General features: G+C 35.8%; 4 protein-coding genes, 1 long non-coding RNA gene and 1 other non-coding gene across 7 annotated transcripts; 4 read left to right on the forward strand and 2 right to left on the reverse strand.

Moving 5' to 3' along the window:
* The first annotated feature begins 1,936 nt into the window (after positions 1–1,936).
* On the forward strand, positions 1,937–5,114 carry LOC106397418 (zinc-finger homeodomain protein 7). The gene is made up of 3 exons (XM_013837999.3): positions 1,937–2,200; positions 2,329–2,973; positions 3,613–5,114. Exons 2-3 carry the CDS (start codon positions 2,340–2,342, stop codon positions 3,624–3,626), a joined length of 648 nt encoding a protein of 215 aa, XP_013693453.1. The 5' UTR covers positions 1,937–2,200; positions 2,329–2,339; the 3' UTR covers positions 3,627–5,114.
* Positions 3,224–3,297, forward strand: TRNAN-GUU. The gene has a single exon. It is a non-coding gene; the product is annotated as a tRNA-Asn (tRNA).
* LOC106399501 lies at positions 4,572–4,913 on the forward strand. Its single transcript, XM_013839980.3, has one exon. The coding sequence runs from the start codon at positions 4,572–4,574 to the stop codon at positions 4,911–4,913; it is 342 nt and encodes a 113-aa protein (XP_013695434.1).
* A 754-nt stretch (positions 5,115–5,868) lies between the features above and the next one.
* On the forward strand, positions 5,869–8,111 carry BNAC08G22300D. The gene is made up of 4 exons (XM_013842420.3): positions 5,869–6,223; positions 6,447–7,108; positions 7,215–7,637; positions 7,722–8,111. The coding sequence occupies exons 2-4, from the start codon at positions 6,454–6,456 to the stop codon at positions 7,880–7,882; spliced, it is 1,239 nt and encodes a 412-aa protein (XP_013697874.1). The 5' UTR covers positions 5,869–6,223; positions 6,447–6,453; the 3' UTR covers positions 7,883–8,111.
* A 74-nt stretch (positions 8,112–8,185) lies between these two features.
* LOC106401820 lies at positions 8,186–10,156 on the reverse strand. 2 transcript variants are annotated; one of them, XR_001280544.3, is made up of 3 exons: positions 8,993–10,141; positions 8,682–8,810; positions 8,186–8,599 (listed from the first exon to the last, which is right to left on the reverse strand). It is a non-coding gene; the product is annotated as an uncharacterized LOC106401820 (long non-coding RNA). The 2 variants fall into 2 exon arrangements; XR_007327081.1 differs by having other exon boundaries at positions 8,682–10,156.
* Positions 10,157–13,793: 3,637 nt separating this feature from the next.
* LOC106398287 lies at positions 13,794–14,726 on the reverse strand. Its single transcript, XM_013838870.1, has one exon. It carries the CDS (start codon positions 14,724–14,726, stop codon positions 13,794–13,796), a length of 933 nt encoding a protein of 310 aa, XP_013694324.1.
* Between the last annotated feature and the right edge of the window lie 9,215 nt (positions 14,727–23,941).

Raw genomic sequence — 23,941 nt, forward strand, 5'->3', positions numbered from 1 at the left:
TCAAATAAAATAATCAAATCTATAATTAAAATCAGAGCCTAAAATTTTGAAAATAAAAATATGAAACAAAACAGAAACATGAAAGAAAAGTTTTTCCACTCTTCCATATTTAGTTTTCATTAAAGTCATGTTTTTTCGATTGAACACGAAACTCTGTTTGTTTATAGATAAGAAAAAAGTTATAAAAATTTTCCATTAATTATTTTCTATCAAATTTATAATCTTCATATTAATTTAGTGAATACTAAAATAAAGCAAAAAGATAAAAAAAAACTTAAAAATAAGATGTTTGAATTGCGATGTATTGTTATTTAATTATAGTTCAATTGTTTTACGAATTGTTCTTTATTACTATAACATTATGGTAATAGTTATTAACACAAATTTAACTTATATAACAAATAGATATTCATGTATTGTTATAAAATAGATACATCTTTACATGTTTCTACTTTTAATCGGTTTTGTTCGGTTTATTCGGTTTAATCGGTTATATACCAAACCATATCTAAATCATACGGTTTTTATAAAATTATATCCATTCGGTTTATATAGTATATACCAAAACCAAACCATATTGTCTATTTCTGTTCGGTTCGGTACGGTTCGGTTTTACCATATTGAACACTCCTAGAACTACTACTTAACACCCGATTTCAATTTGATTTATATATCAAATGACACATAATTCAACTAAACTAAAATCATTAACTGAAGTTTCTTCTCCATTACAAATCAGTTCAAAAAAAAAAAAGTTTCTTCTCCATTTCTCTTTCCACAGTCTGAACTGCAGTGGCGAATCTATATGGAGTGTGGGTGGGGCAGCTGCACACCATGAATTTGTAATTTTAGTCAGATTTTTTAATTTTTTTTTTTGTCACTGAATTTCATTAAGGGATTAAAACCCAAAAAGAGCAGAGCTCAAATATTACAGAGCAAAACCAAAAAGCCCAAATACAAAAGGCTAAAAGCAAAGCTAAATTTATGGGATATAAGGCCCAACATCAAGAAACCCTAGCAGGTGAGGCGCCGCTCGATCCGCGCAGAGCGCGAGCCTTGCTTCCTTCTTCCTTCGGCACCGGAATCCACGATACGACGGCTAACTGCGACGTCGTCGTCGGATCTGGGACGAAACCATTCAAAACCAACTTTTCAAAGCAACTCGTATACAACCAACGTATACCGAGAATCATAACTAGCCGGATCTACGAATTTATCAGAAGGTAATAGCCGCCTACAATCGATTCATCATCTTCGACATTCATGCATGTGGTACCAGATTCAGAATGAGAGGCAGAGTAACAAGAGAGGCTCAGATTCGTAGATCGAGGTGGGGTAACTCGAGAAACCAGCCGGCGCTAGCGGTGCCGAGGGAGCCACCGCCTCCCAGAAAAAAAAAGCCGGCGATTTCGGTGCTGAGGAAGCCACCGTCTCCCGGAGACAGAAACCGGCAAAAAAGATGCTGAGAAAGCCATCACCTCCCGTGACAAAATCGGACGGCTACCGTAGAGAGGTGCGCCGCCGAAACTCAACTCATAAGATCTATAACCCTAAAAACAGAACCCCGCTTTTAAAAGGAACTTGAAACACATTACCAGACCGATAGTGGTCCAGTAATCCTCTCTCTCTTGTAAAGTTGATGTCTAGTTTTTATCAGATTTTATAATTTGCCCTCGTTAAAATTTATAATTATAAAGGTTTGGACAGTGTTTCATAGTTTTGCCCCTGATCAAATCTTGCTCTAGATCCGCCACTCTGAAGTCTTTACTAGTTGGTAAATAGTTTGACTAACCTAGGGTTTTTGCAGACACGCATTAATTAGTAGCCCCAATAAAAATCGTCACAAAAGAAAATGGAGAAAAGTAGACACATGCAATAATGGGAGATGGGCCAGAGCTGCAGGTGGTGAGAGATAATAAACACATGACAATGTCTCGAAATTAAGAGGCACCACCACTCACACACTCTCTTCTCTCTCTCTACTCTCTAGTACGTTTTGAGTGTTTTTAAAATAACAATCAATACTTTGTTGGATTTCATGTGAACTTAAACTTGATGGGTGATAGGAAACAGATGCACACACGTCATCACCAGTCACCACCACCACTTCTACGTCTCTCCATCTTCTTCAATTATCAATCTCATCTTCCACACTACTAGCTCTTTTGCTGAAACAACAAGCTCTACAATCCCTCTCCAGGTGAGTCTAAACTCCATCAGCTTTCTTATCTAAGCCTTAATTAATAAGAAGTAATCATTAAACACACGAGAGCTTCTCTGCATGCATTAGTGATAATTATAAGTATTACGAAGTTGTCTTTTTTTCAGTCAAATTAACAATGGAGCATGGAGGAAAATGCAATGCAATTGCTTCCAAAACAAAAATCTCAACCAAAACCTTAGAGGCAAAACCACATACCAACTCTTATCCAAAAGCCAAACCCGGTTCAGATCCGACTTTACCTCCATTCTTGGTCAAGAAAGAAAACCATAAACTGAGCTCACGTGGCGACCAAGAAACCAAGTACAAGGAGTGCCAGAAGAACCACACGGTCTCAACCGGAGGACACGTGGTGGACGGATGCTGCGAGTTCATGCCTGGAGGAAAAGAGGGCACACTCGGTGCGTTGAAATGCGCAGCCTGCAGTTGCCACCGGAGTTTTCACCGGAAGGAAGTCTACGAACATATAAATAGTACACAAGAGCTGATGTCTCCGGCGTTTTACCGCAGTGGCAGCTTGTACAAGGCGATGATACAACCACGTGGATTGTATCTTCCGAAGAAGAAGAGGATAAGGACGAAGATCAATGAAGAACAAAAGGAAAAGATGAAGGAATTTGCAGAGAGACTAGGGTGGAGGATCCTGAAGAAAGACGAAGAAGAGATCGATAAGTTCTGTAGGTTGGTGAATCTGAGAAGACAGGTTTTCAAAGTGTGGATGCATAATAACAAGCAAACAATGAAGATGATCGGTAACACTTCCTAATCTGCAAAAATGAAACTAAATTTTGGGTCTATAAGTTACTTTTGTGTATGAATCCGTGATTATTTTATAGGATTGTAGATGCAAATCTGGACAACATAAAGAGTCTATTATGTTTTGATTTCTTATGTTTATGTGCGTTTTTAATTTTCTTAGTTTATGACTGCAACGAAATTGATACACTTAATGGGATAAGCGCTCACAAATAAATCTATTTCAAAACAATAAAAACCAAATTAGCTGGAATAGCTCAGTTGGTTAGAGCGTGTGGCTGTTAACCACAAGGTCGGAGGTTCGACCCCTCCTTCTAGCGATATTTTTAAATTAGTTTGACTCTTTTGAAAAAATTATAGGCTTAATCTTTTTTTTTTTTTGGTCAAACATTCATAAATCACGGCAAGGCTTAATCTTTGTTCATATTGTTCTTGTGGAAGCCCAAAACCAGGGACATCGTACGGTCCGAATTTAGCGTGGTTATATATATTTGGTTCATGCTTGCCATAGCCGATATAGTTAAAGCGTACTCTTTGATCAAAGAAAAAAAAAGAAGTTAAAACGTACTCAAAACTGTGGACTTACTTTATACATGTCTTTTCTTGATTTGTGGTCATTCCTGGTTGGTTTGAAGATGGCGAGGAATAGAGAACCAGAAAGCAACACTTCTTGGCTAAGACGAACTCCAACAAGAACTTGCGTCGATCAAAAATGGTCTGCTTCTCTATTATTTACAACATATTTGTTCTGTTGCAACATACTGAACTTGAGTTACATACAGCAATCTTATTACCGAGTCCTCCTACTAGTGTATGATTACTGCTTCTTTCTTACAAGATGTTTAGCTTTTGTGTTATGTCATCTATTTGTAATGCAGCATGCTGTGAGACGCACCGACTATGACAATGTTGTAATCAGTGTTCTGCTCTATTTGAAAGTCAAATGGAATTGTGATTTTAAAAAGAGATGGCCCATCCTTTTAAACACGACCATGTCTAACTTCAAAAAAGGTTATAAAACAAGGAGAGTATGATCAGTCAAGTCCATCTGGATTTGGAAACAAATGCTTCCTATATTTCTTTGCAGATGGTTTCTGAGAGGTTTCTTTTGATCTTGTAAGTTCTGTAAGTTGTTGTACGTAATCTTCTTTGTAGTCAAATTTATAAAGTTGCAACGTTTTTTCTTCGTTCTCATAATAATAAATTGTTGGAGGAGACAAATAAAGTTTTACACACGACAAGTTCGTCTAAACACAAAGCCATTTTCCATTTCAATTTGTCTAGACGATGTAGACGTATAATAGTCAGCATAAAACACATATGACCGGCGATTAAATAGGACAAAATGTATACACCATGTAACACCAAGTCACTAACACATGCTGTTTTATTAAACTATACACATATTTAATTTTATTAGTTGGAGATCTACACAAATATAAAAGTCAACAGATCTACTATTTTTCTTTTCAAATCATAAAGCAAACTTGGCCTACATACTTAAATAAACACAACCATCAAGAGAAAGATTCAAGAACACACCTAACCAAAAAAGAAGAAAAACTCAATAACTTTTTTTCCCCACCGTACAACCATGTTTAGAGCCATGAGCACCAGGAAAGTCCACGGCGGCTACGAAAAGCTCGTGGAAGATGAACCGAAGTTGAAGAGGGTCACGAGCGTTCCGGCTAGTGTTTATGGTAATTCAAGAAACCCGGTTCAAGAGGAGGTGAAGAAGACACCGACGGTGAAACCAACCGGTGGTTCTGTTCATCCCTTGCTAAGTTTCTTCGACGTACGTTTTCAGAAGAAGAAGAAGAAAACCAAGAAGAGTTTGGCCACGGCGAAACCAGAGTTTGCGAGGTATATGGCGTATGTTAAGGAAGGAGGTGTGTGGGATCCTAATTCTAACGCACCCGTGATTCATTACAGATAGAATCATGGAGGAAGATGAATAAAGACTTGTATTTCTTTTATATATATTATCTATTTGAAAAAAGAAGAAAACAGTTCTTGATTCTATTCAAAAGATGAATCAAAACTATGATTTTCTCATGTTTTATGAATTGATGTATTAAAAAGGTTAAGTGTTTAGTATACTTTCATTGAGTTACAAGAATAAGATAAGTTCAAGATCCATGAGCTTTTTTTTTTGGTTGAAATGTTAAATGATGAGCTTATTATGGTTTAATAACTTGGTTTTAAATTTCTTCTTTTTAGAAAGGAAAAGTAAAGATTTGTTGATGAGAATCAAATCAATTTGTAGTTGCTGATATAGAAGGTCCAGAGGTGTTTGCTTTGAATCAGGTTCTATAAAAAATTAAAATAAAGGAGGAAAGTTTCAAATTTCAAAATCTCAATGGCAAAAGCCAAAAACATTTGATTTTTTCTTCTGATGAAATAGTAAACTTATTAGAAAAGATTATAATAATGAGTAAGGTAGTCAGTCTCCTTCAATCTGAAGACCATATCTAAAACAACTATATATTTTTTTAAAAAAAATTGAATACTCTTGTAAACGTGTTCACATGGGTCACGTTTATGAAGTGGCTCTAAAATATCAAATTCCAGCTTAGAAGAAAACAAAAGCAACTTATAATATAGTTTTCAAATCGGGCTTTACAGATTCGTGAACAGACAAACTGGGCCATAAAGCTAAAACAACCAAAATTTGGTTGTAGGACCTAATGTTGCCACGTTCTAGTTCTGAAGACGTATTTAATTGAATATTTAAGATAGGACCCGTTCATATATGATCCCCTCACGACATCGTTAGGAACACTATTCTGGAAACCCTACCACCGTTGAATTATTTACACCAAATACCCCCTCTTTATCACGCCGACGATGCTCGTTAGTGATACCCTCGGAGGCTAAATACGTCTTTTGCAAGTCTTTCTAGAAGACACGTTTGTGTAAAATGTTCGACGAGGATTAAATCAGGGATTAGTTAAAGATTAGGATATAAAATAACGAATTTGTTCAGAAAATTGGTCGCCAAGAAAAAAAGAGAGAACAAAATCAAATATCTGGGGAGAGACAAAGCAGAAGAAGCATCGTTTGCGATAAAAAAGCCTTGGAGAAGAGGTTAAAGCTTCTTCCCTCCTCTGCATCTCTTATACGATACCGTATCACACCTCTCCTTGCTCTTCTAACAATCTTCGCCGTCATCGTCTCGCTCCCGTCTAACAACCGTTGAATTGGATCCTTTGAGCTTCTTCCGTAGAGATCTTATTCTCGCGTGAGGTAATCGTTCTCTTACGCCATGAGAACTACGGTTGGATATATGGAAAATCTAATAGGGTGTTGTTGTTGCTTTGCGTTTGGGAGATTCGATTGACTTGTCGAATTGACCTTTTCGTTAGCTTCCAGATTCTAGAATTTTAGGTTTCCGTGAGTCTTGGCTTTATACATTCTCAATAGCTTGATTGTCAATTGCATTAACAACCTTGTGGTTTGGTGATTGCAGAGCCACCATGCCTACTTTCTCTGCAATTGCTTTGGATAGAATGCTAGAGCCAGGTGCTGCTTCCACGTCTCTCGACACTCTTCCCACCACAAAGCCTCCACCAATATCTAAGCTGGAGAATGGCAAAGGCACCTTCACTCGTCCTCAGATGTCCCCGGCTCTCTACGCCACTCCTGATGCTATCCCACTACCTAACTCTCCATCCTCATCTTCTTTCCCACCTTCGCCTTATATCATCAACCACAAATCACGCGGCCCTCGCCTTCTGAAAAGCTCTTCCCAGGCTAATGTGGAAGAAGGTGAAGGTGTTACTATCGGTCCAGATGTGAAGGTTTCACCTCGGAGGAAGTCCACCTCTTTCTCGTTTCCTATCAGCGAGGCTACTGAAGAGGATTATGCCAATGGTGTTCATGCTCTCCATGTTGGAACCTTTAGTTTTGATGGTATTGGAAACTCGGAGCTGGATAATGCTCCCAATAATGATTTAGAATGGGAGAACAATCTTCCGGAGCCTGTCACTGCCAAAGCTGACAAGGAGAGTGAGTCTGAAGATTTCTATGACCCGGGTGAGTCAGCAAGCTTCACAAGCAACACCGATGCAGGAGAGGAAGGCTCACACAGACTTGCTACTCCTGTGGGAGAGTTTTATGATGCTTGGGACGGTACGTTTCTAATCCTTATGATCTTAGCGTTCCCAGGGTAGTATGGTTTTGTGATTTCATCTTATACTCACTCTAACGTTAAAGGTCTCGTTTCTTGGTCTTCCAGAGCTATCAAGCGACAGTGGAATGCAGAGTTCAGTTAACAACAATGAAACTGAACTAAGAGAGATAAGGCTGAGTTTACTAATGGAAATCGAGAAGAGAAAACAGACGGAGGAGGCGCTGGAGCAGATGCAAACACACTGGCAGATGCTCCGTGAGCAGTTAGCGCAGGTTGGCGTGTTCGTTCCTATTGATCCAACCACCTCCACCAACAACATGAACCTTTCAGAAGAACTACGCTGCCAGCTCGAGGTTGCTAGGTTTGTCTCCGACTCCTTAGGCAGAGGTATGGCCAAGGCGGAGGTAGAGATGGAGATGGAAGCTATGCTTGAAACTAAGAACTTCGAGATCACGCGTTTGTCTGACCGTGTACACTACTACGAAGCTGTGAACCGAGAAATGTCTCAACGAAACCAAGAAGCCATAGGTAAAAGAAACTCAAATTATTATATCATTTCTGTCTTTCTTGGTTCTATTTATCTGATCTGATCACCAACCTTGTTGATAACAGAGGTGGCACGACGAGAGAGACAGAAGAGAAAGAAGAGGCAGAGATGGATATGGGGATCAATTGCAACAACTATTACCCTAGGAAGCGCAGCTTTGGCATGGTCTTACATTCCTGCGTCCCGACCATCATCAGAAGCATCACAGACTCTCAAGGATGATTAAGTAAGCCCTCTTGTCTCCATAATGGGTGTTTGTTTGATATGGGCAAAGAGAAATAAGATACAAGACGTTTAGCACGCCTTGTGAATAGAAAATATATACATGTTTGGTTATTTGTTTTAACCTTTCAAGAGGATGTATAGCTCACGAGTAGCTACAACACACATGTTTCGTTTTTTGCGGTGGCATACACATTCACTAACATTCAATGTTAGCTCTCTAGTCTTAGATGCTTGGCTTGCCTACATTTGAAACTTTGATAAACGACCTTATGGTTTGATAGATATTTTAAGCAATGATATGGAAAGTTAAAAAGGTTATGCTCATCTATCGTGTCTGAACGAGTTAAGTACAACGTAGGCTGCAAAAGCTAGCGTATATGCAGAAGCAACCAGAAACACATATATTTGGAGTAATAGAGATGACTTGAAGGCTTCAAGAAGAAGCAAGTTCCACGTTTTGTACCAAAAGATGCAGAAAACAGAACCCACGAACCCACCAACTACCACTTGATTGCTTGTGTGGAGTTTCTGAGAAACCCTTAACCGCATCTGCACAATTGCAGAGGGAGAGATCAATGAAAATTGGTTTATCAAGAAACTAAATGAGTTTAAAAGCATGCGAATCGAATAGTTGAAACACTTGCAAAATATGAACCCAATGCGAGGATGAGCATGATTAGGAACAGAGAGACTTCGTTGGTTCCAAGCCATTCCATAACTGCACAATAATAACATTGATCAATCTGTCTTAACCGTTGGTAGTGGAAACAATGGATATCTCGGTTCAAGTTTGCTTTTACCAGACAAAACCGCAAACACAGATATGAAGGATATGGACTGAGCATGAGAAGATGGCATCCCGGGATCAGTTCGCGAGGTTGTAGCAGGCCTCGCTTGGTTAAGTAAACGTTTCAGGAATAGAGAGAGAGCTGAATTTGAAACGGAACCAATGATTGCCCACAACGCAGTACCATCATGCCGCAGAAGAATGATGGAAGCAAATAGAGCAGACACAACCCATTTGCTTATTAATTAAAGAACAGTTAAAGAAACACACAAACAGCACTTAATGAGGCATTTGTGTGCATCAAAGACACTTCCGTTAACTAACCAAACGATTAAAGATGGATTCGATCCGACCGCGGGAGACCAACTCGTTCCAGTGCTCCGACAAAACATTGCTAGCAAATCTCTTGACTAAAACGGTCATAGATCCTAGCGACAGGAAAACCCACGAGGGAGAGATGATCGAACTATGGCTCTGAAAATTAACATTTAAGTCGCGTTGAACGTTGTTTGCTTGAAATGAGGTAATCCTCTGGCGCATTTTATTAGTATATTTTTCTACCTCCACTTGGTGGAATAAATGGGTAAACCGATATTGAACCAAAATAATGGGCTTTGTTACCTCGCATGAGGCCCATTAGAAACCTAGCATAATCTATATTTTTTTTATATCAACTTATTTTATTAATTTGAATGAGACAGAACATAATCTTCTCGAAGAAAAGATGTTACGTTGTTTGGTACATAGTAATGAAATAAAAATGGATCTCGAGATGGATTTGAAGTTGCCAACTTATCTGCAACCTTATTTGATCTTCTGTTGATCCACTGAAACTCAATTGCTTCAAACTTCTTACTCCATTCTCGAATGTTTCTTGTCCAATTGTAAATTGGAAATTGGAGCTTATTGTCTTGTAGAATTTCTTTTGATGTTCTGCAGTCTGTCTCCATAATTATTTTGCGGTATCCTAAACTCCAACAATGCTGAAGCGTCATGAGGATAGCTTGTAGTTCGCTTTCCAGTGCTCTTTCTACTCTTATCCCTATAGCTTGTGCAGTACCTCTATAAGTTTCATTTGAATCTCTCACAACCCAACCTGCAGTTGTTAGTGTTTCCTCATTAATAAAGCTTCCATCTGTATTGCATTAAATCCATCCCTGAGGAGGCCTTATCCAATGTCCTTGTGGTTGAACCGTTGTAGTATTGTTTCTCAGAACCACCTCAGATGTATCTGCATCCTCAATCTGTTTCCACTCCTTTGCATCACTCTTAGTATAGCGTATAATGTTCATCCAATGTGTATGTTTTTGTTGAAAAACTAAGACGTTTCTTCCTTTCCATAGTCTCCAAAGGATCCCGAATGGTAAATCCTGAAAATGACTTAGCCTTGCTGATGTACAAATCTGTAGGCAGGCTCTAATCTTATCTTCTAAGCTGGCCGAGTGATTGAGAATCGTTAAATTTGAAATTCCTGAGGCTCTCTAGATCTGCTTTGCTTACTCACATTCAAAGAATATATGATCTTCTGTCTCTTCCGCATTACAACAGCGTCGGCATATTGCATCTCTTATCACATGTCTTCTCTTCAAATTGCTCCCTGTAGCTAGTGAAAGGGTCAATAATCTCCAGAGAAAATGTTTCAGTTTAGTTGGAGCTTTTGTCTTCCAAATCTTTGCTTTAAGCTCTACATTCCCATATGTAGGTATCGGTTGATTATCGCCTGGTAAGTATGAACCAAGCCAATATCCTGACTTCACCGAGTAAATTCCATTATCATTGTAATGCCAACCTAATAAGTCTTGTTGTGCTGTTGGACTGATCTTGAGGGCTAAAATCTTGTCAACATCTTCATCTATAACTTCTTGTCGAAGTTTCTCAATGTCTCACTGATTCCTATCTCGCATGAAGAACTGACTTACTTTGGCGCCTTGAGTTATATTTTGACGAGGTCTTGGAGCTCGAGGAGGATGGCCCGGTATCCATGAATCTTCCCACATGTTGACTTGTGATCCATCTCCAATAATATATCGTAACCCCTTAGTGATTAAGTCTCTTCCATGTATAATTGACTTCCATCCATATGAAGCTTTCTTTTTCAAGGTAGCTTTAAGGATATCACCATCAGGGAAGTATCTGGCTCTAAGAACCCTTGACATTAAGCAGTTTGGCTTCTGCATAATCCTCCATACTTGTTTACTCAGAAGAGCTTGATTAAAGATTTCCAAATCTCTAAATCCCAGACCACCTTCTCTTTTTGGAACACTTATTCTCTTCCATCCATACCAGTCCCTTTCTATTACCTGCTCCCCACCAAAACTGAGCTAGTATCCTATTTATATCTTCGCAGATTTCTTTTGGAAGTCGAAAAATATTCATGGAGAATATTGGCATAGCCATAGCGATTGCTTTTAACATAACTTCTTTGCCGCCCTGTGTCAAATGCTTCTGTTTCCAAGATTGAGTTACTGCCTTAACTTTATCCACTATATAAGCAAACATCTCACTCTTTTTTTATCCAAACTCCTCCGGCAATCCCAAATACTTACCAAAGGTACCCTCGTTATGAATCCCAAGGATGTTTCTCATCCTAGTTTTAACTCCTGGTAAGACTCTATTCCCGAAAGTGATTGATGACTTACTGAGATTAATGGCCTGTCCAGAGACTACTTCATATTTGTGGAAAATATCCTTTAGCTTCCTTGCAGCCTTGTCATTTGATAATGAAAAGAATAGGGAATCATCAGCGAAGAGTAAATGATTCACAGATGGAGCTTGATTAGAGATCTTCACTCCCAACAAAGATCTGACAAGTTTTGCTCTATTCATCATATGGGAAAGCACTTCAGCACAATTATAAAAAGGTATGGTGACAAGGGATCTCCCTGTCGTAGTCCCCTCTCTGGAGTAATATATCCTTCTGGAGCTCCATTAATCAGTACTAAAATACCACACCGTAGTTATGCAAGCCATTATCCAACCAATCCATTTCTCATCACAACCCATTTTCTCCATTGTTCTCTTAAGAAAACTCCACTCTAGACGGTCATAAGCTTTTGTTATGTCAGTCTTAATCGCCATGTAAGAAGTAGCTTGACGCTTCCTTGCTTTCAGACTGTGAAAAATTTCATGTGCAACCTCAATGTTATCTGATATCATCCTCCCGGGTATGAATGCATTTTGATTCTCTGATATGATAGAATCCATATGTTTCTTGAGCCTGTTGACCAATATCTTAGATATTATCTTGTAAGAGACGTTACAAAGAGCAATCGGACGAAATTCTTTCATCCCCGTTGGAGGATAGATCTTCGGAATAAGACATAAGTTTGTATGATTGATATGAGGATCCAAACTATCCCTTTCAAAGAAGTCCTTTATCTCCTTCATTACTTCTAGTTTCAAATCTTCCCATAACTTGTGATAGAAGACTGCCGTAAACCCATCTGGTTCAGGTGCTTTGTGAGGGCCAATATCGAGCAATGCTTCCAGCACCTCTTCTTTTGTTATCATCCTAGTTCGATCTTGATTCATGTCTTCAGTAACCTACTTTGAAACCCATTGAAGACAGAATTATAAAATTCTTGATCAGTCTCCTCTGAAGCATAGAGACTTTGAAAGTAGTTCTCAGCCACTTTAGCTATATCTTTTTGTCCTCTATGAAGAACTCCTTGGTCATCTTGTATAGATCCAATGTTATTCCTTGATCGTGTAGCCTTTGTGACAGCATGAAAGTAACTAGTATTGCGATCACCTGCACGTAACCACATGACTCTACTCTTCTGCTTCCAATAAATTTCTTCCTCAAGATAGGCCTGATTTAAATCTTCCTTAATGTCTCTCCGTTCCTGTGTTGAGACTGCTTGATTAACCATAGATTTATCTAATTTGCTTCGTAGAAAACTTATCTTTTCCTCAGTGTTGTTGCGATTATGTTTTTTCCACAAGGATATTTGCTGTCTACATCTGCTCAGTCGTTGTACCAGCGGGATTTTCACTAACTGAGCTTGTCCAGTTCCTTTCCAACCTTTAAACACTGAATCTTTGAAGCCATCTTTGTCGATCATACGACTATCAAAGCGGAACCGTCGTCTTGGAACCTCTCTATCTGCACTGATATATGTGATCAAAGGTCGATGATCAGATTCCCCGATTTCCAAGAATTCTGTTTGAGAGGCAAGAAACATATCAAACCACTCTGTAGTTGCCATTGTGCGGTCTAAGCAACATTCCACTTGATGAGTGCCTCTCTGTCCAACCCAGGAGAAGCGATTTCCTATAGTAGGCAGATCAGTAAAGTCGCACGTTCGCATCAACTTTCTAAACTGATGAAATGATGCTTCAGGTCGTAGTCTTCCACCAGACTTTTCATGATTCCCAAAAATGTCATTGAAATCTCCAAGTAAGAACCAAGGTTGATTGCGCCTAGAGGTTCCAATACGAGTTAGTCTTTCCCAAGTGTAATGTCTATATGCTGGGTTAGGATGACCATAAACAAACGTATAGTAGAACTGAATTCCATTTAATAGAACATTACAATCAATGAGATTTGCAGAAACAGATAAAACTGAAAGCTGAACAGATTGCTTCGAAAATAAAACCAAACCACCTCCTATACCCCGAGGTGTTACAATAACTGAATTCAGATAGCCCAGCTGAGCTCCAACATCTCTCACGTAGTCATCTTGTTGCTTGGTTTCTGAAAGGCAGAGAATGTCCGGGAGATACATTCTATTTATTTCGTTGAGGCGTCGAACTGTCGAGTCTACGCCCAGTCCTCGACAGTTCCAGCAGGCTATCCTCTTGGTGGCAGAGGTGGTTCTGGGCCCACCGCGCCTCTCTCCTTGTCAGTCACACTCAGTTCTGATCCATCGCCATCGCACACTTCTGTGATCTCTCCTGCCATCATTTTCTTACGCTTAGAACTCTGATCACCACTTGCTTCACCCCTTTCAGACTTAGTGAACTTCATTACATTATCTCTAGCACTTGTTATCCAGACCTTCCTCTTCTAGCTTGGGTCCTCTTCATTTGACTTTGGAAGACGTTGTCCATTTGGGTAGAGAGGATTATACATCTCATCAGTATCCACATCAGAGGAAAACATTGTTTGTTTCCCATTACCACTCTAGAAGTACTCATCGTCTGCTTCCTCCTCCATTGCTCTGATGTTCCTTTCATATTCCTCTTGCTCCTTATCCTGAGGTTCCTCTTCTACGTCTTCATGGTGCCCATCTGCCTCCACATTTTGGTCCTCGACCATATCATCCACAGCTACCTCATCATTCGCTTCCTCATTGATCTCTTCAATGATAACACCCTGATTTGGGACAATCTCTAGGTCAGCGTCTTCATCTCCACTATCATCATCTTCTTCAACGTTACCAACACCACCATTTTGAATCAGACAAGCTCCAGAGTCGTGTGTGATCATACCACACTCTTCACAGAAACCGCGCAATATCTCATACTGAAGCCGCAGTAAAGTGTTGACTCCTGGTGAGAATTGGAAGTTTCTCATAAACTTGAGGGGTTGATTAACATTCCAATTGATGCGCACTCGCACATACTCCATGCGGCTACCATTCTCCTCACTGTAATCCATCTGTATGTAGTCTCCCAACGTACGAGCAATGTGAACAATGACATCACGATTCATGAATTGAAGTGGAATCCCTCTTATTTGGATCCAGAATGGAATGTAGTTTAACATTTCCATATCCATGAGTGGAGTCCACCTCCGAAGCACCAACATACGGTCTGCAAACGTCCACGGTCCTCTCCTAGGCACCGTATCCATCGCTTCTTCAGTGGGGAACACAAACTGGAATCGTCTACCTTCAATGATTCTGCCACGAACCAAACCATCAAAACCCCAATTTCGAGGCATTGTTGCAACAATTGCTCGTAGATTTTGCTTGCGAGGCATCACCGGGTGTCCAATCAGGATAAATCTGTTTTCTTCTTCCGCTCGACGCACCACCGCCGTTGGTAAGATGAAAGGGGCATCATCAGCACCAAGATTGATATCTTGTAATGCTCTCCTAATATTGTTAGCCATCAGAGTTAGAAAGATGAAGAATCTCCAAAGGCAATATAAGAGATTTGGGTAGAAAACAGAGAAATGACGAGAGAATCTGATCTTTTCTTTCATCTGTATATATACAATCAAACCCAAAAACTGCCTTGTAACTGCTTCATCACGATTGCCTCTTTCAAACAACGTGGAGATATACAACATCGTGGCCGATTTCCAAGGAGAAACCACCCTGCTGTCTTCAAATTCATCATCAACCACCCAAATTGTGGCGAGAAACCGTAGAAATTGAAATCGATTCGAAATCGTCTTTTTTGTCGTCTCTTTCATTTTTTTTGATTTTATATATCTTTTTTTATATTTTAGAGACCTAGCATAATCATCTCGGATAAACGGAAACACATTTTTGTTTTTTGTTTTTGGGTATAATTTTTTTGCTTTTATTTCTTTGGAGGAAGAAAGGAATCTATCATGTTGACATGAAAAGGTGAAACGTTAAAATTCGAATATAAACCTAAATTATGTATCAACGGTGAGAAAGCGTTGTACACGTCGTTTTATTCTAAAGAATATTATAATTTTTAAGCGTTTTTGAACAATGTTACTAATATCTTTGGAATTCTGTATACTATATGCATATGAACTAAAATTTGGAGTTATAAATTATATATATAACATAACATACTGATAAAATTTTGATATACAAATTTGAAAGTAGAATATGCCTAAAGTATTTATGTAAGTTATATAACGTACGACACATTTTAGATATACAATGTATATATAATATAGGTCGAATATGCCTTGAAGAATTTTCCACGTATGTTTCTTGAAAATGTATTGGATAAAGTAATATAACGAGTGAGAACGCGTTGTACACGTAGTTTTATTCTGAAGAATATTATAAATGTTTCAGCGTTTTATAACAATGTTGCTTTCTGTGGAATTCTGTACATACATATGCATATCAGCATATGAACTAAAATTTGGATATATATAACAACTATATAGCATAACATATTGATAAAAGATCAGATAAACAAATAAGGAGGTAGAATATGCCTTGAGGTATTTTCAAAATAAGTTATATAACGTATAATACATTTTAGATATACAATATATAAATATATACATAATAGATCGAATATGCCTTGAAGAATTTTCCACGTATGTTTTTGAAAATATATAAGATAATGATTAATGACATAAAGGAGAGTATTCTTTATATTTGACCAATTGTTGTCACATTAAACTAGCTGCTTTACGTATGCTTTCAGATTAGATTCTTGGCCATTTCTTTTTGGCATTGAAATACTCAGGTTAAATGTGTAAAATGGTTCTTCTAGCTAGCTTTAAACTTTGTTACTGTTATGGTGTGACCGTAAACTATTTAACCTAACTTCTTTTGACGTAGTAGTCAAGATACACATTGATTAATGAATGTTATAAACAAAAAACATGTATTTGCTGATATTTTTTCGAACCACCATGTATTTGATGATATTGTATCTTAAAATCTACGAATTGAAAGTTATACCTATATACTAGGATAAGAACTGCGCGAGTTTATTTGTATATATTATCGATAGTTTCTTTTATATATTTGATCATTTTATTTATATATATATAATATTTTTTGTTGTTATTATATAATTTCTTTCCGATGGATCAGATCAATTTTTATTAAAAATAATGGAACAAAACTATAATTAATACATCATGGGTTGATCGGATTGGACATTAAACAAATTATGACATAAAAACCTTATTTTTTTCATCGAACACATTCTTGAAAAAAGTAAACAGTATTGTTTTCACATTTGAATTATTTTGACTTTTATCTTCCATATGGTTTTGAAAGCTTTCAAATCAACCATCGAATTGATACATGTCATTTTAATGTTTTTAGTCGTATACTTAAAGAAAACTAACATTTTTTGTAATTTAACGTCGTTTTAAAAAATTCTAAATATAACATATAAGAAAAAATATAACATATAAGAAAAATATAACATATAAGGTGTCCTCATTTTTGTATTTTAAAGTCGTTTTTTAAAAAAAAAATAACATATAAGGTTTTCTCATTTTTGTAATTTAAAGTCATTTTAAAAAAATTAAAATATAACATATAAGAAAAAATCTAATTTTTTTTATTATATGGTTAATGTGATTGTTTATTTTTTTAATAATATAAAATTAAACAAAATGAAGAAGGATGCAAAAATTGTTATCAAATCTTTATTATTCATAATCATTAATTGCCATATATATGTAAATCATATTAGGTAATTTCGTAGATTTCTTTTAGGGAAATAATACACATTTCTTATATTTCAGGTTAATATAATGTTCTCTACTGGACATTAAACAAATTATGACATAAAAACCTTATTTTTTCCCTCGAACATATTCTTGAAAAAGTGAAAAGTATTGTTTTCACGGTTGAATTATTTTGACTTTTATCTTACATATGGTTTTGAAAGCTTTCAAATCAACCATCGAACTGATACCTGTCATTTTAATGTTTTTAGTCGTATATTTAATGAAAACTTACATTTTTGTAATTTAAAGTCATTTTAAAAAATTCAAAATATAATATATAAGAAAAAATATAACATATAAGAAAAAAATAACATATAAGATGTCCTCATTTTTGTATTTTAAAGTCGTTTAAAAAAATAACGTATAAGGTTTCCTCATTTTTGTAATTTAAAGTCATTTTAAAAAATTCAAAATATAACATATAAGAAAAAATCTAATTTTTTTATTATATGGTTAATGTGATTGTTTATTTTTTTTAATAACATAAAATTAAACAAAATTGAAGAATGATGCAAAAATTGTTATCAAATCTTTATTATTCCTAATCATTAATTGTCATATATATGTAAATTATATTAGGTAATTCTGTAGCTTTTATTTAAGGAAATAACACACACTTCTTATATTTTAGGTTAATATAATATTCTCTAGTGGACATTAAACAAATTATGACATAAAAACCTTATTTTTTCCATCGAACACATTCTTGAAAAAAGTGAACAGTATTGTTTCCAGAGTTAAATTATTTTGACTTTTATCTTCCATATGGTTTTGAAAGCTTTCAAATCAACCATCGAATTGATACATGTCATTTTACTGTTTTTAGTCGTATACTTAAGGAAAACTTACATTTTTGTAATTTAAAGTCGTTTAAAAAAAATTCAAAATATAACATATAAGAAAATTCTAACAGATAAGAAAAATATAAGGTGTCCTCATTTTTGTATTTTAAAGTCATTTAAAAAATATATATAACATATAAGGTTTCCTCGTTTTTGTAATTTAAAGTCATTTTAAAAAATTCAAAATATAACATATAAGAAAAAAATCTAATTTTTTATTATATGGTTAATGTGATTGTTTATTTTTTTTAATAATATAAATTTAAACAAAAATGAAGAAGGATGCAAAAATTATTATCAAATCTTTATTATTCATAATCATTAATTGCCATATATATGTAAATCATATTAGGTAATTCCGTAGCTTTCATTTAAGGAAAGAATACACACTTCCTATATTTTAGGTTAATATAATGTTCTCTAGTGTTATATAATTATGGAATAATGTGACACCATTAGATTAAACTATACTTTATATTAGATGCTCTAGAATTCTTTGAAATAGAATTTAGAAGGCATTTAGAGTGCCACCTAGGATTTGGAGTTTTTTTTAATTAATACAAAATTAAGGTTCTAATTTTTCAAATGCTTCTCAATTAACATATAGGGGATATAGACAGTAGATGATTTGAATTTAGCCTTTAGGAATATATGGCTCATACCACAAGAATGTTTTCTCCTCTTGTAGTTCCACTTGGTTTTCTTTCTCTTTTGATTTTAGAGTCATCAGTTGTATGATTTGTGTTAATGGAACAGATATACGACCACAGTCTACGAAAAATAAAAGTAAATACCATGGTCACATCACATTTGAAATCCACAAAAGATTTGCATTTATATCATCCAAGTTTTTCATATAATTCCATAAATTAAAAGAACCTGTGAAAAATAATATACCTTGAAGTGTGGCTAAAAAGAGTGCAAGTATGGGTGAAAGTGGATACAATGGGCGGAGTGACGATTGCCACACGCCGCGGGAGATACAAACTGTGTATCGTTCTACAAAAGAATTTTTAAATAAGAGAGCAAGATGCGTCCATCAGGCTGTCAAACTCAATCTTCAAAGTACAGTTTTGGCAGAGATTGACCAGGACCCGGTAATTTTTTTGAAAATTTATTACAAAACGCTAGTGTCGTTTTATGTCAAATCGTTCTTGAATATCATGATGGTGTTTTCCATCTCTGGGCTATACTCAAATTAATGTAGCTATGTCAATATATCTTTGAGTAGTGGTCAACTATTGAATCACGACCCCGAACAAGTAAACCCTATCAGTGATCCCTACCCTTTTTTTTTGTTTTCAATAAAGATGCTTAATTTTGAAATATGAACTAATATGCGCATTTGCACTCGTTGTGAGTTCCATAGCAACAAAATGACTCAACTTTTAGAAGGTCTTTACTCCTACGATTTGTTATATATTAGTACCAAGTTACTGCCAGACAGTCCAGACCCATAAAATTAGCACACACAAGCAACCCTAGTCGTGCATGCATGTGTGTGGTTTGTATGAACAAATAAAAACGCATGTAAGTGGAACTTATGGGCAGAAACTAAAGAAATATGAACATTAAAGATACCAGTCGACCAATCTTTATTATCCACTAACTATTTTTCCATGTTGATCAATGTGGCTTCTAATTATCAATTAAAACGACTCAAAGCATTCTTTGGATCTTTTAGCCGAATAACTTTACATTTGGCCTCACCTAATATATTAGTTCATGCCGACCAACGAAAGTAGTGTGTCTGTTTCTCTTTGTTAATTATTGATATGTGTGTGTATTTGTAAACATAACCTTGTAATTGTAAATGTAAAATGTAACCTAGAGAAGAATTCGGACAATAGACTTTGAGACAAAAGCTCATAGATATGTCTACAATACATGCAAATGAAGCAATGTACAGTATTTTTATACACACGTGATTTATGGCAGTTTAATTATCTGTAGAATCTTTCTCGGAGCCATGTGACCGTATTAAATGCGATATTATACGTGTAAGCTAATCATAGTCATATTTGTTTATCAGTAGTATTTGAGTTAGACTACCTACAATGGACATGTTGAATAATTTTTTAAACCGTTGAATGCTTACAGTGGACTTGTTAAAAAAAGTAAAAACATTACGTGGATTGTTTGCTGTTGAATTTTTTCAACATGTTGAAAGCCAAAAATATGGGGTCCATAACAGTTTGTGTTGATTTCTTATTGGCTGTTGATATTAATTAGATTTTTCATATTTACCTTCTTTGTTATAATTTATTTATTCCACAACAAATTATTTAATTTATTTTATTATATTATATCAAAATTTATAATTTTTGATGATCTATAAATAGAGACTAGTTTTATATGATTTGGACATATACAAAAAAATCTTTTATCATAAGTTTTACACATTTTCAATCAAATTCTATTATATCTTTTTTATTAAATATTTTATAAAATTTCAACTCTAACTATTTTTATTTAATTTTATAATTATTATCATTTTTGAAAAAAAAAATTGTTTATGTTTTAACTGTTATTATTTAGTTACAAAATCATAATATGAAATATGAAATAAAAATAAATAGATAAGGTGTTGATTTTTTTTCATAAAACCATTATATTATATAAGTGTTAGATATATACGTGGAAGAAAGAAAAGATGATGTGTTAAGGTAAAATTGTAAAATAGGGTGTTGAAAAAACTAAACCAATGTACATAGTCAGCGACGTTCTTATTTTCATGCACATGTGATAATTAGTTTTATCGAATGAGATTATGGCAATTTGCATGTATAAGAGTATAGGCTCTAAACAAACACAAGATACAATTAAATATCTGTTTATTTAGAATATCCGTAGAGTCGACCTTTTTTTATTTCTGAGGAAGTAAAATTCAAAACAAGATGTTTCTATTATAATTTGTCACTTATATCTGGCCTGCTGCACGATAGTTAATTGTTCAATGTTCATAACAATTATTACAGGGTTAGTATATTTTGTTATCGAGTGTAAAATCAATTATTACATAAAATTATTTTTTGACATAATATATATTCTGAAAATAGATATAACCTACAAGTTCACTATATATGCATATATATAAATACAACAAACAGAACTAAAATATAAAAATGGAATCATAATACCGTTTCTGTAGAAAACATATAGTAAATTTACCAAAGTTTTTTTGGGTCAGGTGACCTCACTCCAAAGTATATATGTACATATAATTTGAAAGAGTCGAGATTATTATTATGCATTTTGGAAAATAACATATGGTTTTATCAATCGTTATTTTTCTAATCAATTCAAACTTGCTCTCTGTTAAGGCCCTGAAGGGGTATAACTAAACCGTTCTATTTAATGTTGTGCTATTGATAGAAAATGCACAAAAAGTAGAACTGGTTTTGAAAGAAATCGTAGCGTGTCATTTTAATGAAACGGTGAGATGCACGGGAGATATATAAATAATCAACTTCTTTGTAATAATATACCAAAATGTTTTTTTTTTGTCTGTATTTTTAATATACCAAAATGTTGGTGAAGGAAAGAAAAGAGCAAAGTGGTAATCAGAACGGTAGATAAACGGATTCCATACGGTTCACGTGAAAACGTGATTCCATTCTTACATCACTATTTCATTTTGCCCGGTCCAATTTACTCTTTCTTAATTTACTCTCTGTTTGTTATAAACGATACGATGGATGTCCATAACCGGCTCGGTCTATAACCGGCCTAATACCAAAAGAGAGATGGTCCAACCATAGAGAGAGAGAGGCGGCCGCATGAAGAGGAGAGAGAGGCGGCTTAGGCTTTAGAGAAAAGGAAACCCTATTTCATTTTCCTTGTATTTGTACATTTTTCATATTTATGTATTTACTTTTATCTCTTTGTAACTCTCATATATAAGGGCACCTTATGATTGAGTAATAATACACACAACTTACAGATTCCTAAACCTTAAGTTCATAACACGTTATCAGCACGATAGCCTCTAACACCCTGATCCTAAAACCAAATCAACAAAACCCTAAAACCCTAAAACGAAAAGGAATCTGCCTCGGAACTTCAAAGAGGCAGTTCTCCCAAACCGTGAGGACCCAGAACACGATCAAGATATCAAATCGAAGCCATTGCCGAGACGAATCAGTCAGTGCAAACCGCTTGTCGATCTGACCACCGACGCGCCCTCACGCACAGATACAGTGCACACCGATTTGCTTTAAAACCCTAATCCGAATCCGACGATACCGACGAACCCTAATCCGTTCGCGACTCCGTTCCAGCTCGTGTCCACCTGATCAGCTCCAGCCCCAAGGCGTTCCTGATCCTAGACAAACTCAGCTCCATCCTGCATCAAGGACAACTCGCGTTCCAGACTGCAAGCGCCCCGTTCGCATCTCGCGATCCCGACTGCAACAGCTCCCGTTCGACGATCAGCTGCTCGCGTCTCCAACCTCAATCCGTTCACGTCAAGGCCAGCTCGTGTTCAACTTGCGTTCCTGCCCAGCTCGAGGTTCATTCTCTTGGTGGTCCGGTTTCAACAATCTACTAAAACTAAAGGTAAATTCGAATTCTAAGAACATGAAAATCGAATTTGGATTGCTTGTAAAGAATGAAACCATAAAACCTAATCTCTAAAGATAAAAGCCATAGGATAATAGATCAATCCCTAATGAGTAAATCGAAGCTCTATAAGTTCGATCCCCAAACCCTAAAATCGAGATTGATCCATTGATCAATTAAAATCAAAGCCTTAAAGGTTTTGAATCTCAAATCAAATCTCTTTGATCTAAGATCAAATTTTTGAAAATACCTAAACCCTAATTCGAAAAACTGATTAATTAAAACTGATTGAATGTTGATTGAGATTGAATTGATCATCCTGAAATTGTAATTGCTTATTAATCAAATCGAAACCCTAAAATCCTAATTTTGAAAATCGATTTTGGTTGTTTGAATTGAATATTAATATTAATTGATTGATTTGATCACCTAGAACTATTGCTAAGATTGTTTAAATTTGAATCTGAATGAATTAAGATTGTTTAGATTGTTTAAACTGAAACCCTAATAACCTAGTCTAGATTATTTTGAAATCGAATCTGAATTGTGGCCGTGTGGCCTTGTTGCATTCTAGGTTAATAGTTCTTGATCATACCTTGTGGCCGTGTGGCCTTGTTACATTCATACTCTAATTTGATCACAATTGATTGATTGCAAATTGCACTTAGAACTTTTCTAGGAATGGTATTGAATCAAATGAAGTAGCCGTGTGGCTTGTTCTTTTGTTTGGCCGAGAGGTTTGTTTGCATTGATTGCATCATATAGAAACAATGTATGATTAGGATTGCAATTACATGACAAACTAAATGCATAAGATTGAATCGATTGCATTCATGGCCGTGCGGCATGCTTATTGGCCGAGAGGCATAGATCTTTGCCGTGAGGCATTGATTGATTGTTTAAACCTAAAACCCTATTCGTTTAAACCCTATTCCTAAAGACCTAAAGATATTAATCTATGATTTCAAATGTCGAAAATCAACAACCTGGATTTCGCTGCCCTAAATCTCTTTGGAGATAATTAACTTCAATGGGAGCTCGATGCTAAGATCATCCTGAAATCCAAGGGTCTCGGTGAATGTATCACCGAGAACAATAATGATAATGAGAAAGATCGTTACAGAGCCATCTTGATCATTCATCATCATCTAGCTAAAAGTCTCAAGGATCAGTATCTAACCATTGAGAATCCACTAGATCTTTGGAACGAATTGAAATCGAGATATGATCACCAGAGAATGGTGATCTTACCAAAAGTTTGGTTTGATTGGACGAATCTCAGAATCCAAGACTATAAGTCTGTGGACGAGTATAACTCTGCACTGTTTAAGATTGTTTCTAAAATGAAACTGTGTGGAGAAAGTATTACGGAACAAGATATGCTTGAGAAAACTTTTTCCACTTTCCATGCAAGCAATGTGCTGTAACAACAAAAGTACCGTGAGAAAGGTTTTAAGACCTACTCTAATCTTATTTCTTCTCTCTTGCTCGCTGAGCAGAACAATGAATTATTGA

Source organism: Brassica napus, chromosome C8 (genome assembly GCF_020379485.1).
Source record: "Brassica napus cultivar Da-Ae chromosome C8, Da-Ae, whole genome shotgun sequence".
Taxonomy (NCBI): domain Eukaryota; kingdom Viridiplantae; phylum Streptophyta; class Magnoliopsida; order Brassicales; family Brassicaceae; genus Brassica; species Brassica napus.

Bases quoted from the DNA above. Each gene is read 5' to 3' on its own strand.
- BNAC08G22300D (XM_013842420.3), top strand. From the start codon at position 6,454: ATGCCTACTTTCTCTGCAATTGCTTTGGATAGAATGCTAGAGCCAGGT. The intron at 7,109-7,214 runs GTACGTTTCTAA...TTGGTCTTCCAG, and splicing joins GTTTTATGATGCTTGGGACG to AGCTATCAAGCGACAGTGGA. The intron at 7,638-7,721 runs GTAAAAGAAACT...TGTTGATAACAG, and splicing joins ACGAAACCAAGAAGCCATAG to AGGTGGCACGACGAGAGAGA.
- LOC106398287 (XM_013838870.1), bottom strand. From the start codon at position 14,726: ATGGCTAACAATATTAGGAGAGCATTACAAGATATCAATCTTGGTGCT.
- LOC106399501 (XM_013839980.3), top strand. From the start codon at position 4,572: ATGTTTAGAGCCATGAGCACCAGGAAAGTCCACGGCGGCTACGAAAAG.
- LOC106397418 (XM_013837999.3), top strand. From the start codon at position 2,340: ATGGAGCATGGAGGAAAATGCAATGCAATTGCTTCCAAAACAAAAATC.